The sequence below is a fragment of the Astatotilapia calliptera genome, chromosome 5 (genome assembly GCF_964374335.1).
Source record: "Astatotilapia calliptera chromosome 5, fAstCal68.1, whole genome shotgun sequence".
In the NCBI taxonomy this organism is placed as follows: domain Eukaryota; kingdom Metazoa; phylum Chordata; class Actinopteri; order Cichliformes; family Cichlidae; genus Astatotilapia; species Astatotilapia calliptera.
In genome coordinates, this window is record NC_137426.1 from 38,961,768 (window position 1) to 38,976,145 (window position 14,378).

At 46.0% G+C, this 14,378-nt stretch overlaps 1 protein-coding gene across 27 annotated transcripts in view; it reads left to right on the plus strand.

The window, feature by feature from the left end:
* The window catches only part of nfasca (neurofascin homolog (chicken) a), a 156,401-nt gene that overhangs the window by 128,297 nt on the left and 13,726 nt on the right, over positions 1 to 14,378 (plus strand). For 18 of the 27 annotated variants that reach the window (XR_013909080.1, XR_013909081.1, XR_013909078.1 and 15 more), the window contains 3 exons: positions 5,025 to 5,252; positions 7,480 to 7,602; positions 12,592 to 12,738. The exons of 7 other annotated variants lie outside the window; for them this stretch is intronic. Coding sequence is in view for 16 of the 20 variants with exons in the window: in XM_080301467.1 (XP_080157593.1) it covers positions 5,025 to 5,252; positions 7,480 to 7,602; positions 12,592 to 12,738 (498 nt within the window). In the remaining 4 variants the exon portion in view is untranslated. The remainder of the gene's footprint in view (positions 1 to 5,024; positions 5,253 to 7,479; positions 7,603 to 12,591; positions 12,739 to 14,378) is intronic. 2 more of the 27 variants (XM_080301475.1, XM_080301477.1) reach the window with 2 other exon arrangements.

Sequence of the window (14,378 nt, forward strand, 5' to 3'; positions counted from 1 at the left end):
TTGAGGGCATGCCTGGATTTGATCCCGGTGATAAAAGCATGCTTGCTGGGGGGGGGGTTGGTGCTTGGGTAGGAGCGTCAGTAGTGGGGCCCTTCACTGGCTGGATACAATCTCAAGTTGAAGGTACAGTAGATTTCTTTCAAGTGAAATTAACCTGAGGTGTGTGTGATCTCCACAAGGAGTCTCCAAAGTGTCAAAAGCTGAAGAAGAAATCAGTGAAACTGCTGGACTGCTTATATGAAAACGTTCTATACCAGAGCCACTATAACACCTTCTGCTAATACCTACTTTAAGAAGTATAAACATCTTGTACGTATTATGTCTAATCATGTTTCTGTGATCTACAATGGACCTCTTGGGGAGAGTTCACACACATGCCTTATTGTTCGATGGTAAATGCAGTGACTGTGCAACCGTATACTGCCTTCCTGATGTCATGACAGAACAAATAACAATTATACTTGAGTTAATCAAACCACTCGTTATAATTCTATCACCAGTGCTGATAGTTTCTCTTTGAGGTGTCTGCAAGAAAAGTTTTTCCCAAAGCAATCCAAGCTGTTTCCCAACTTTCCCTCAAATGGGTGAAAAATGTATCTTTGATCAGGTCTAATGAACCATGTATGGGTAGATTTAGAGTTAGTAGTGACTAAAACGCAGACATATTTTAGCTCTGTACTGACTGAGCTCTTTCCATTTCCCAGTCAGTGCCCAGTCTGTGGGTTACGGCCACCACGGCGTGTCAGTCTAATACCAGTGTTAGATTATGAAAGTGTAATCCTCACGTCAGGAAGAGACTGGGAATCAGTCTTTATGTGTAAGAAGTTATCAGTAAAACAGTTTTACATTTGAGCCTCATTCTGTTAAAAACAAAATGACATAAAATTACCTTCAAGTTTATAAATGTACCAAAAAATATACAATAAATATCTCCATCTCCATCTTCATCCGCTTTATCCGGGGCCGGGTCACGGGGGCAGCAGCCTAAGTAAAGAGGCCCAGACCTCCCTCTCCCCAGCCACCTCCTCCAGCTTATCCGGGGAACACCAAGGCGTTCCCAGGCCAGCCGAGAGATATAATCTCTCCAGCGTGTCCTGGGTCTGCCCCGGGGCCTCCTCCCGGTGGGACATGCCTGGAACACCTCACCCAGGAGGCGCCCAGGGGGCATCCTTGTCAGATGCCCGAACCACCTCAGCTGGCTCCTTTCGATGTGGAGGAGCAGCGGCTCTACTCTGAGCCCCTCCCGGATGGCCGAACTTCTCACCCTATCTCTAAGGGAGAGGCCAGCCACCCTTCGGAGGAAGCTCATTTCTGCTGCTTGTATCCGCGATCTCGTTCTTTCGGTCACTAACCACAGCTCGTGGCCATAGGTGAGGGTAGGGACGTAGATCGACCGGTAAATTGAGAGCTTCGCTTTTACACTCAGCTCCCTCTTCACCACGACGGACCGGTGCAGCGTCTGCATTACTGCAGCTGCAGCCCCAATCCGTCTGTCGATCTCCGGCTCCCTTCTCCCATCACTCGCGAACAAGACCCCGAGATACTTGAACTCCTCCACTTGGGGCAGGAACTCATCCCCGACCCGGAATGGGCACTCCACCCTTTTCCGGCTGAGAACCATGGCCTCAGATTTGGAGGTGCTGATCCTCATTCCCGCTGCTTCACACTCGGCTGCGAACCGTTCCAGTGCGAGCTGGAGGCCCTCACCCGATGAAGCCAACAGAGCCACATCATCCGCAAAAATCAGAGATGAGATTCTGAGGCCACCAAAGCGAAAGCCCTCCGCCACTTGGCTGCGCCTAGAAATCCTGTCCATAAAAATTATGAACAGAACCGGAGACAAAGGGCAGCCCTGGCGGAGCCCATCACCCACCGGGAACGAGTCCGACTTATTGCCGGCAATGCAAACCAAGCTCTTGCAACGGTTGTATAGGGATCGAATGGCCCGTAACAATGGGCCAGACACCCCATACTCCCGCAACACCTCCCACAGGACACCCCGAGGGACACGGTCGAATGCCTTCTCCAAGTCCACAAAACACATGTAGACTGGTTGGGCAAACTCCCATGCACCCTCAAGTATCCTGGAGAGGATAAAGAGCTGGTCCAGTGTTCCACGACCAGGACGAAAACCGCATTGTTCCTTCTGTATCCAAGGTTCGACTAGCGGACGAACTCTCCTTTCCAGCACCCTGGCATAGACTTTCCCAGGGAGGCTGAGGAGTGTGATCCCCCTGTAGTTGGAACACACCCTCCGGTCCCCCTTCTTAAAGATGGGGACCACCACCCCGGTCTGCCGGTCCACAGATAATACCCCTGATCTCCACGCAACATTGCAGAGGCGTGTCAACCAGGACAGCCCTACAACGTCCAGAGCCTTCAGGAACTCGGGGCGGACCTCATCAACACGAGGGGCTCTGCCACCAAGGAGTTGTTTAACTGCCTCAGTGACCTCCCCCCCGGAAATTGGCGGGTCATTCCCCTCATCCCCAGACTCTGCTTCCTCCTCGGAAGACGTGTCAGTGGGATTAAGGAGGTCCTCGAAGTATTCCTTCCACCGCCTGACAATTTTCTCAGTCGACATCCGCAGCGCTCCGCCAGCACTATACACAGTGCAGGTAGAGCACCGCTTTCCCCTCCTGAGACGCCTGACGGTTTGCCAGAATCTCTTCGAGACAGTCCGAAAGTCTTTTTCCATGGCCTCTCCGAACTCCTCCCACACACGAGTTTTTGCTTCAGCCATTGCCCGAGCCGCATTCCGCTTGGCCTGTCAATACCTGTCGGCTGCCTCCGGAGTCCCACAGGCTAACCAAGCCCGATAGGACTCTTTCTTCAGCCTGGTGGCTCCCTTCACCTCTGGTGTCCACCATTTGTTTCGGGGATTACCACCACGGCAGGCACCAATTACCTTGCGGCCGCAGCTCAATGCAGCAGCTTTGGCAATGGAGACGCTGAACATGGTCCATTCGGACTCAATGTCCCCAGTCTCCCTCGGAATGCTGTTGAAGCTCTGCCGGAGGTGTGCGTTGAAGATCTCGCGGACTGGGGCCTCTGCTAGACGTTCCCAGCACACCCTCACTACGCGTTTAGGTGCACCAGGTCTGTCCAGCGTCCTCTCCCACCACCTGATCCAACTCACCACCAGGTGGTGATCAGTTGACAGCTCAGCCCCTCTCTTTACCCGAGTGTCCAGAACATATGGTCGCAGGTCTGCTGATACGATTACAAAATCGTTCATCGATCTTCGGCCTAGAGTGTCCTGGTGCCACGTGCACTTATGGACACTCTTATGTTTATTAGTTTCAGATGTAGCCATTCTTGTATTTTGCTTGTTTACATTATTGTATTTTGCACAACTCTGTTGCTTGTGAAGCTCGCACACAAGAATTTCACTCACATGTACTGTACCAATGTACCTGCACATGTGATGTGACAATAAAAGTGATTTGATTTGATTTGATGTTCGAACAGGGTGTTCGTTATGGCCAAACTGTGGTTAGCACAGAAGTCCAATAACAAAGCACCGCTCAGGTTCAGATCAGGGAGGCCGTTCCTCCCAATCACGCCCCTGCAGGTCTCACTGTCTTTACCCACATGAGCATTGAAGTCTCCCAGCAGGACAACAGAGTCTCCAGGTGGAGAACCTTCCAGCACCCCCCCCCCCCCAGGGACTCTAAGAAGGCTGGGTACTCCAAACTGCCACTCGGCGCATAAGCGCAGATGACAGTCAGGACCCGTTCCCCGACCCTAAGGCGCAGGGAACAAACCCTCTCGTCCACCTGGAAAAACCCCAACGTACTGGCAGCAAGCCGAGGGGATATTAGAATACCCACCCCAGCCCGCCGCCTCTCACCAGGGGCAACTCCAGACTGAGACAGAGTCCAGCCCCTCTCCAGGAGACTGGTTCCAGAGCCCAAGCCATGCGTAGAGGTGAGCCCGACTATATCTAGCCGGTACCTCTCAACCTCACGCACTTACTCAGGCTCCTTCCCCACCAGAGAGGTGACATTCCATCTCCCTATTGCCAGTCTTGGCAGCCGGGGGTCAGTCCGCCAGGGCCTCCGCTCCTGGCCGCCACCCGGCACACAATGCACCCGACCCCTATGGCGCCTCCTGCGGGTGGTGGGCCTGCGGGAGGATGGACCCATGTCTCCTCTTTGGGCTGTGCCCGGCCGGGCCCCATGGACTAAGGCCTGGCCACCAGACGCTTGCCCTCGGGCACCCTCCCCGGGCCTGGCTCCAGGGCGGGGCCCCGGTAACCCTATCCCGGGCGGGGTAAACTGTTCCCTCGATATTCTTTTCATAAGGGTCTTCTGAATCGCTCTTTGTCTGGTCCCTCACCCAGGACCAATTTGCCATGGGAGACCCTACCAGGGGGCAAAAGCCCCCAGACAACATAGCCCCTGGGATCCCTGGGACACACAAACCCCTCCACCACGATAAGGTAGCGATTCAAAGAGGAGTACAATAAATATACATTCTAATAAATACCAATTCATTAGAATAGCGATTTATATTACAAATAAATATCAACAGGTTCAAGATGATTACAGTGAAAAAATACAAATGATATTAGCATTATTTATCTAATTTATTATTAATTTATCTGAGTCGATGAGACACGAGGATCATAGGGAGGAACAAGACCTAAGAACTAGAAATCAGGAAATCATTAGAAACCCTGAATCAAAGAGCATAAACACTGGGTCCCACGTAGCCTAACACTTTGGACGAAACACATTACGAGACAACATCTGTCCTCCTGATGACAGAAGAATAACGTGCATGGATCCTTGGAATGAGATGCTCTCAAATGAGGACTGTGATCTTGCAGGGAATTCCTCGAGTGTTTCTGCTCAGGGATTCTTTGACTTCTCATGCATATGCATGCGTGTGTGTATACATGCGTGTGCGTATGCATGCGTGTGCGAGTAAGCATGTGTGTGTGCGTCATTGTTCATCGTTGTGTTTGACGTTCCTGCTACCTTGTCTTTAACCCTCTGCTCTCTCCTCCTCTTTTGTAGTCGAGCTTACCGACTCCTTTGTGGCTTCTGGTTTCACTCCTACTCCTACTCCTTTTGGTTATCCTTCTCCTACTACCATTGCTCCTACAACCATTAGTACCTCAGCTACTCCCACTCCTACAACTACGACTTCAACCACTACTATTGCCACCACTTCTACTACTGAGGCAACCACTACCATCCTTCCAATGCTGTTCACCACCAAGCGTATTGACCAGAATGTGTTGGGTACTTGCTGTTGTCCCATTCTAGTTTTACTGTCTGTCTACCATTTGAATTGAACTGTCTTCTCCTACCTGAACAGTAAGCTACATCAGTGTTTCCTTTGATACGCTGTGCTGTACCTGCTGCACAAAAAGTGGGGAGTTGCTACAAAATACTGGGTTGTAGCCAGCAAATATCTTCCTGGTCAAGGAGCGAGAACCTAAACGTTTATTTCACAGAACATGATGGCTTTGAGTTTCAGTAGTTTGATTAGTACTTGGACACTGGCAGTGTTAGGACTGAAGTACCGTATTTTCATGACCATAAGACGCACTGTACTAAAAGGCGCAGTCTCAGTTATGTGTGCCATTACTGTATTTAACACACACATAAGGCGCACTGGATCATAGGGCGCATACAAGTACCGTATGCGTATTTAAAAATAAAGCAGGAGCAAAACTGAGTTTGGTACTCACATTTTTATTACCAGTAATCGTCATCATCAACAACACACAAGCATACAAGTGTGCGTATTTAAAAATAAAGCAGGAGCAAAACGAAGTTTGGTACTCACATTTTTATCATCAATCAAACCCATGGAAGTCCTCATCCTCTGTGTCTGAATTGAACAGCTGCGCTAAATCTCCATCAAACATGCCAGGTTCACTTTCTTCACTGTCAGAGTCACTTTCCGTGCTGTGCGGCTCCTCGGAAATGATGCCGGCTTTTGCGAAAGCTCGAACAACAGTGCCAGCAGACATGTTAGCCCAAGCATCTACAATCCATTGGCAAATTGTGGCGTAACTCGCCCGGCGCTGCCTTCCACTCTTGGTGAAACTATGGTCTCCATCGGTCATCCATCGCTCCCAGGCCGCTCGCAGCCTTACTTTGAACGGGCGGTTCACACCGATGTCCAGCGGCTGGAGTTCCTTTGTCAGGCCTCCCGGAATGACAGCAAGCTCACAGTTCATTTGTTTCACTAGTTTTTTCACATCGGCTGTGAGATGGGCACGCATAGAGTCACAGATTAAGAGCGATGGTGATGCGTGGAAAAAACCACCTGGTCTCCTTACATACACCTCCCTCAGCCAGTCTTTCATCATTTCCTCATCCATCCAGCCCCTTTCATTTGCCTTAATGATGATTCCTGCTGGAAACTTCTCTTTAGGCAAAGTCTTTCTCTTAAAAATCACCATAGGCGGCAGTTTCTGTCCATTAGCATGGCAGCCAAGCACAACAGTAAAAGAAGACTTTTCATACCCCGTTGTGCGTATCGCTACCGTGCTGGTCCCCTTCTTCTCCACAGTGTGACTCACCGGGATGTCAAAAGTGAGCGGGACCTCGTCCATGTTTGTGATGTGGCTGGGCTGGATGTTTTTGTCGCCGGTGTGCTGCAGTAGGAGCGGAAGATGGCCAGCTTTTCCTTATAATCCGCTGGAAGTTGCTGCGCTACCGTAGTCCTGGTCCGGATGGAAAAATGGCACCGTTTCATAAAAAGTGAAAGTGAAACTGCTTTTAGCCGAATGGTGACCGTCGAAACGCTTCTCCCGCTCGTTCTTTGCTCGATGATCCACCGCTCGAGTCTTTCCTCCAACTCGGGCCACCTCGCCTTATGTCCGCGGAAACTCAGCTGCGTTTTCTTGACCTGCCGGAGCTCGTTTTCTAGCTTCCTCCATTTGCGAACCATCGATTCGTTAATCTTAAATTCTCTCGCCACTGCTCGATTTCCATGTTCCTCCGCGTAGCTGATGGCCTTCAGTTTAAACTGTGCTTCATAAGCGTGTCTCTTTGCCATTTTCAGGGTTGCGCCCACACTTCACCCTTTAGCGTTCTCATGGTGTTCTCTACTACGTCCTCCTTACATCACACAGGGCGCACTGCGCTATAGGGCGCGCCGTACTTTTTGAAGAAAATCTAAGACTTTTAAGTGTGCCTTATGGTCGTGAAAATACGGTAATCGCTAACTCAGAAGTAAACATTACAATTCATTCATTCATGAACTTAAAAAATCTATGCAGATATATTTAGGTGGGGGGGGGGGGGGTGAATATAGTTTAATGCTCTTAGTTTGATTTTGAGCAAAGCATGGAGTCTGTTTTGTTGTAGGAAGACTTGTGCAAGGCTAGCAGTCTGCACGGGTCCAAACAGAGCCCTGTGTGTGGTTGTTGTAACTGTGCCCTCTCTGCCTCTTGCTTCCAACTTTGAACCCTTTGTCCCCTACCCCACCCCCCACCTACCCTACCTTGTGTAGTGGCTTCTGGGCGAGAGATCTGGAATTTGACGGTGGAGCCTAACAGTAACTACGCTAAAGTCAGCTGGACGCACAACTTCCCGGCCAGCAGCAGCGATTTTGTACTAGAGTTCACTCTGGACAGTAAGAAATCAGACCAAGCTCAAACTGCGCTACTGAGATATAAACTGTGAACTAAATGTTCTGACTACAGAGTAGATCTACAAGGATAGTGAAGTAAAACCGGAGCTTCAAGGTGCAGAGTGTAGGTGGAGCTGAACAGGTAAAACCAAATGTTATCACACCATTTGTACATTACGGGAATACAGGACACTACAGCCTGGTGGCAAGGAGGAGCCCGGATCCAGGTTTGAAGTTCTCATAAGCATCTTCAAACCGAACATTAGAATGAAATAAATAGATGTAGTCAACATAAACGTCTGTTTGATACTGTGTGTGCAAGCTTGAGGTCAGATGGTTCAAATTGGCTTCCTTTTTGCTTTTTATAAGTGCATTCTTTTGCTAACAATTCATACGTAATCAGCTTGAAAAGACCTAACAATATATCATTTAGCTGCAGTAACACAATCTATAGTTAGATTTTAATGTGACTGGATGAGAGGAAAACATCTGGATGTGCAGTAGCAGTCTTGAAAATGTTTTCCAGATCAGCATAATATTGATTTTAGTCACAACAGAAATGGTACATCTCAATGTAATTATATTCAGATGAAAGATGACATTTTGTTCCATATACTTCGCAGTTACACGTTAACTGAGAGCCGTTTTTAGGCAGCATCTGCAAAATTATTTTCCCTCTCACTCTTTGGTTCTGCCTGTTTGAGTGCACCATGTGCATGGATCTATGAGTTCTGTTGCCTTTCTTTGCGTTGCTTTTGTTGGCCCGGCGCTGGGATGGGCTGCTTTCTTTGAACGGCTGTTTAACTGTGTCTTTGTTGCTCACCAAGGCTGCCATACTCACCTGCTTGGTATGAAGTGCTGTGTACTCTGGCTTTTAATCATCCCACCTTTTCACAGAGCAAAATTGGGTAGCTCTGATCAGACATCTCAGTTACTGCTGTTTGCCTCAGCCCAGTCTATAAAGTCTGGAGCAGAGAAAGGATGGAGATGTGTTTGTGTACTTGTGCTGAGATTTTAATTATTAATGTCTGCGTGTGAGGAAAGGAAGTGATGTGATTGGTCTGATGCTATCCACTTCTCTCACCCATCCCTGCACTGTCAGGCTGTCAGGATGTGAGATCTAGACTTTTCTTTCATACAGACTCTTGATCCGTGGTAGGTCATGTTTGAGGACACAGTGTATGTAACCCTGATAAGATAAACCACAGCAGGCCTAACGGGAGATCTGTCCAGCCAGGGTGTGTTTGTTTTTAGGTTGACTGAGACAAAGGAGACGCTTCTTCTCTCATTTTTGAGACAACAGGGATGTTTACTTACTATGTTTCAAAAAACATAGTAAGTGATATAAATAAATCTTAACCTCTTCCAACCTATTGTAGAGTAAGATGAACTCGTGTAAAGTAGTAAAGCTGTTTATAATGTGTGTTTATTGATTTTATTAAGACTCTTTCAAAAGAGTCCACATTTTTTTTCGTTTATTAAGTTTTTTTTGTTTGTTTCCAATTGAGAATTAGCTAGCTACTGGAGCTAACCAGCGCTAACTACAACCCAACAGTAAACAGGAAGTACCAGGGCTGGACTGGGACAAAAAATGGGCCCGGGCATTTTGACTAGAGACCGGCCCCCCAGGTATTATAGGAAAAGCCATGAAGCCTTTGAATGAAAACAAACGCTGCTGTGACAGTGATGCACAGTCTTGTTGGTATATGTATGATTTCTATACGTTTGACATCAGATTAAAACTTTGGTCGTAAGATTCAGATAATTATATCATAAAAGTGAGACAGTTTAAATGAGAATAAGAAAGAAAAGTATTTCTTTGTGCCCCCCTCTCCCTGTTAATGCCCTACCTGCCCCCCTTTGCTAGACCCGCCTCTGCACAGTTACCAGCTGTCAGCTGCTTAGAAAAGGATCCTGGTGTTATTTGTCTCTCAGAAACAGTTCATAACTTCAACTCATTCATATCAACCCTCTGCTGGTTTCCTCTTTCTGGCGCAAAGTGGGTGATAAACAAACAAGAGCGAAAAGCCAATCAGCTGATCACTGATCAGTTTCATGACTGAAGTAGCAACAGGAGAGAGAGGGGGGAGAATGAGAGGAGAAGAAGGCAGCTGTGCAGCAAAGACAGAATAACTCCAGCTTTGTGTCTTTTTCCATTGTAGCTGAAGTCCGGGACAAACGGTTCCTTTTCACCTCAATATGAAAGGTGTAATATTTTCTCTGACTGTAAAAAGTCAGCATAACGAAAATAAACTGCACCTAAACTTGGTTTATATCTGACCCAGATAGACTTCAGCTCATAACTTCTTACTTGAAGTTCAGTTCACCTGACTCTCCGCTCGGCGGCCGCCTCGGGTCTCTCCTGTTCTGCTGTTGTACTCTACTTTATACGGTTACAAAAACAACAAAGAAAGAAAGAAAACAAGAAAACAAATCCCAACAGGGTTTTAAATGCATTGAAGAAATTGTATTGATACTATCTCTACTCAATACAGAATGCATGTAGGTCAGGTCATAGACTTTACGACATTACGACAGGAGTGCATTATTGATGCTGGTGGGTTAGGGCTACCGAGAAGGCCCCGCTACATGTCGCTACAGGTCACGAACACGTCCCAACACACTGCCCGAACAGGTTACTAACCCTGGACAACCTGTCCCCAGAGTTAAGGGACGTATCAGGCAGAGCTAGCCACAATAACTGCCACAAACTGCCTTTTTATGTTTGATTGTTATACTTAAAAAAAGAATGTGGAGAATATATTGTTTAGGAAAAGGATTGGGTTACTTTGATTTTTTTACAGCTGCTTGAAAACAATAAACTAGCATTTAAATACACTGTTTTCAAATAGGGCTGACTGTCATGAGGATAATTATTTAGCCACATACACAAAAGAAAGACGTGGCAGATGGATATCATTTTACAAATGACAAAAAGCCTTTCTCATAACACTTCACTGACTTTTGTCAAACAGCATGTTCTTTGTGTGTCTGTGCTTTCTTTGGCTGGTTTGAGGACTGCTGTAGCATGGCTTGGTAATCACCCATGTTGGATGACTTTCACTTTGTGTGGCTAACAGCATGGTGCATGATGTCACTTCATGCTGCCTCTTCAGAGTGTGTCTCATTGGCATGACAGACGTGTTTCTGCTGAAAACGTGCAGGCTGTCATCACTGCTTTCTGCCTGGACCTTAGAGATAGGAGGGGGTCTGGTGTCTAACTGAGACGAGCAATGTTTTGCCACCTGACATAGATTTAACTCAAAGTGCTTACATTTTAAAATCCTGTTTAGTAGCATCTTCTCTCAGTATGGAGCTTTATGTCACTGGGTTGGTTGTTTGGTTGCCGTCAATAGACTTGCTGTTAGCTGACTAGTAACAGAACCAATAACCTGGGGAAAAACAGGGACAATAAAAGCAGTTTAAGGGGGTCGCTTTTGTTCTGCACCTAGCTGCAACAATGGGTTTTAAATCAAGCCTATACTGTCCACTTTCACTTTATCACTTAAGCAGTCAGCGGTTCTTTGTTGTTTGGCTAGCTGCACTGACTTGGGAAAATCTGCCTGCATTGTTCGGGCTACAAAGTACTTTTTAAATGAAGACTGTTTGGATGAGAGACCAACTAGCTTGAGCCCAATACTGCAGCCTTTCCTCGACAGGCCGGGTGCAACGAGCCGCACAATTAGCTTGAAAATAAAGTGTTCGCAAATTATGATATAATATATGCGCTATTTTATATAATAAAATATGCTCTTTTTTTCCCAAGCACATCAAACAGTTCACTGTGTTTCTTATTAAAACACGATCCAAAATCCTGACCTTCATGCGCATGGTCGAAGGAGAAAAAGCCTCCGTGTTAAAGTCTCCTTCGCCTAAATGTAGGTGAAGGAGTACTCCAGTCTCCAGGGGTGTGGAACCTCCACAAAGTCTCGGGGAAATATGCCGACGCGAGAACTGCTACATAATGTAACTGGACATACAACAGCTTGTGGACAAAGTTTCTAGTTTAGATGTTATTCTTTTTTGTTGAGGCACCTTAAGAAGTTAATAGAGACAATACAGTTCATCATTTCTTTAAGTAGTCAGTATACCGATCCACACTCGCTTCCAGTGATCGCTGCCCGAAAGTGATTTCCAGAATTTTTCAAAAGAATGATTTCTGGAAATTAAACTTTTATGAAAGAATATCAGGTAGTTTACAGCCAAAAAGAACATTCCCATTGTAAAGTAGCTGCTGCAAAGTGACTTTTATCCAGGTAAAAAGTGTTGTTGACATTAAAAATGTCTTATTTGAAGAGAGATGGAGGGTATCAGACATTGAAACAAATGTAATATCGCAGTTGTATAAACTTACCTGATAATCTTGATAATGCTTTCCTGTGAAAGAACGATGCAGACAAACCCCGCAGAATTTCAAAGGTCTGCTTATGTCCCACGGAGTTACTGGTTTTGTTGCTAGTTTGTGAACATAAACTAATGCAGAGTAGATCTATTGATGGTAACCAGCACCAACGTTGTGTACTGACAGAAGACGGTGCTGAACATGTTTTAAAACATGCTTTTCAGCCGATTGTATTCCAGTGGTTTTGCTTGACAGACAGTGGTCCTTGTGCCTCACTATTCCACTACTAGCAATGATCAGGATTCTGCAGGGAACTTGACCTTGAAGAAAAAAGTAGTCAGAGGGCCATAAAACAGTAAGATTAATCAGAACATATTGTCTGAAGTGAGAATTTCATAAAGTGTTGTGGCCAGGCATACATACTGTTTAATCCATATGTTTTACTAATTTAAAGAGATGAGTGAATCTTTATGGCCACTGTGGTCGCAGCATTGCTATCAGCCTCAGTTCAGCACCACCACCCTGCTATCAGACAACAGCAGTCTCCCTGTAAAGCACTGTGATGCTGCAGACTGTTGTATGCCCGGTTTTAAAGTGGAGCGAAGGCCACACCCCTGGAGTGTGATTGGCCTCTTAATTGTGTTTCCAAGGTAACAAGACGAAGAAAGATGTAAAGAGTCAACAGCCCCCCATTAATGTGGTGGATCTCATCCCAGGCGTCGTGTATCACCTGAGAGTTTACTCCCATCTATTCAACAGTGTCAGCAGCAAATCTGTCACCTTTAAGACCAAAGCAGGTGAGACCACACCTGGCCGTGTGGAGCAAGGATGGGAGCCAGCTGGGCTCCTCTACGTATTTGACACAAGTAATATCTACACTGACTAAGTCAGTGCAGGGCGGGTTGTCACGGTTTGTTTAATTGATATCTGTCTTGTTTTTTCCCAGCAGTAAACCTTCTACATTTGAAATGCCTCAGATTTAGAGGGCTTGTCTTTAGAAATGGAATCTGCATGACAAGAAGTACAAGTTAGTTTAGATCGTGTGCTTACTTCTGGTAGTTCACGGCCCTGTGTTTTTAACCAACTAAAAAGTTCGACTTTGAAGAGATATATTTATTGCTTCTGTCTTGTGTGTGTGTAAAAATTAGAGATGGCACGATACCACTTCTTTATGTCCGATACCGATATCATAAATTTGGATATCTGCCGATACCGATATGAATCCGATATAGTGTGTTTTTAATCAATAAAACAGTTTTTTTAATATCTTGCTGCATTTTGTTCATACTCAAGTTTAAATAAACAACAACACTAAAGCTATTCTGTTATACCTGTATGCAAAAAATGCACTGCACCCAAAATATTTCACAGTTCAGCAACACTGATCAATCTAATAAACTTAAACCTGCTCCATCCTTCCTATTCTGGTATTTTAAAGAGTACTTAGCATAAATATTAAGCAACCTAACTAATAGGGTTCCAACTCCCAGCAAAAACAAAAATAGGGAACCACCCTCCACCCCATGATGCTTAATCGACGTAATCAACTTTAATTTGATGCAGTGTGAAAAAAAATGCACAGAAATCAATTATTTTTCAAGAATAATTAAATAGATTCAACATCTTTCTTGCACGTTGTCACAAGTTTTGTGAGGTGCTTTTTTGATATTTAATGGATCGGATTACATTTTTTATTTTTCTCTGATATCCGATCCAGTAATTTAGGTCAGTATCAGACTGATACGTAATATCGGATCGGTCCATCTCTAGTACATATATCTGTATATATATGCAGATATATGTTACTGGTCCAAAGTTTTAGAACACCACTATTTTAATGCCTCATTGCACTCTGAAAACAGCTCTGGCACTTATGTTTTGGGTGGTTGATGGGGCTGCAGGGTGCTGTGGTAGCTGTTTTGGTTCAGGGGGCCTCTCACTGTGTACAAGTCACCGACCCTGGATCCACCAAAACAGCCCCTTCAGTAGTCCAGTGTCGGTGTTTCATGGCCCAGACGAGCCTCTTTGTCTCATTCTGACGTCTGGCTTTCTTGCTGCAACTCGTCCTGTCAAACCTGCAGCTCGAAGTTTCTCTTCACAGCTGAAACTGAGACTTTCTCACTACGACCACGATTAAACTGCTTGAAGCTGTTGTCTTGTGAGCCGCCGTCACACAGCTGTTAACTCTCAGAAACTTGTCCTCTGATTCAGTCGTGTCTCTGGGTCTGCAGACCTCCTCCTGTCACAGTTTCTGAGCCTTTGGCTGAAGGAAGCTGGACTCACTGTCTCTCTGCAGGACAGACCTGCATTTATAAGTGTTATGATGGTCTGTGTCTCTTCCATTGTTAAATTTTGTAGCAACACTCTACTTTCTGGAGTACTGTTCAGCTGATGCTCACGAGAGTACATCAGTGTGTCCCAGCACTGCTTTGTGCAG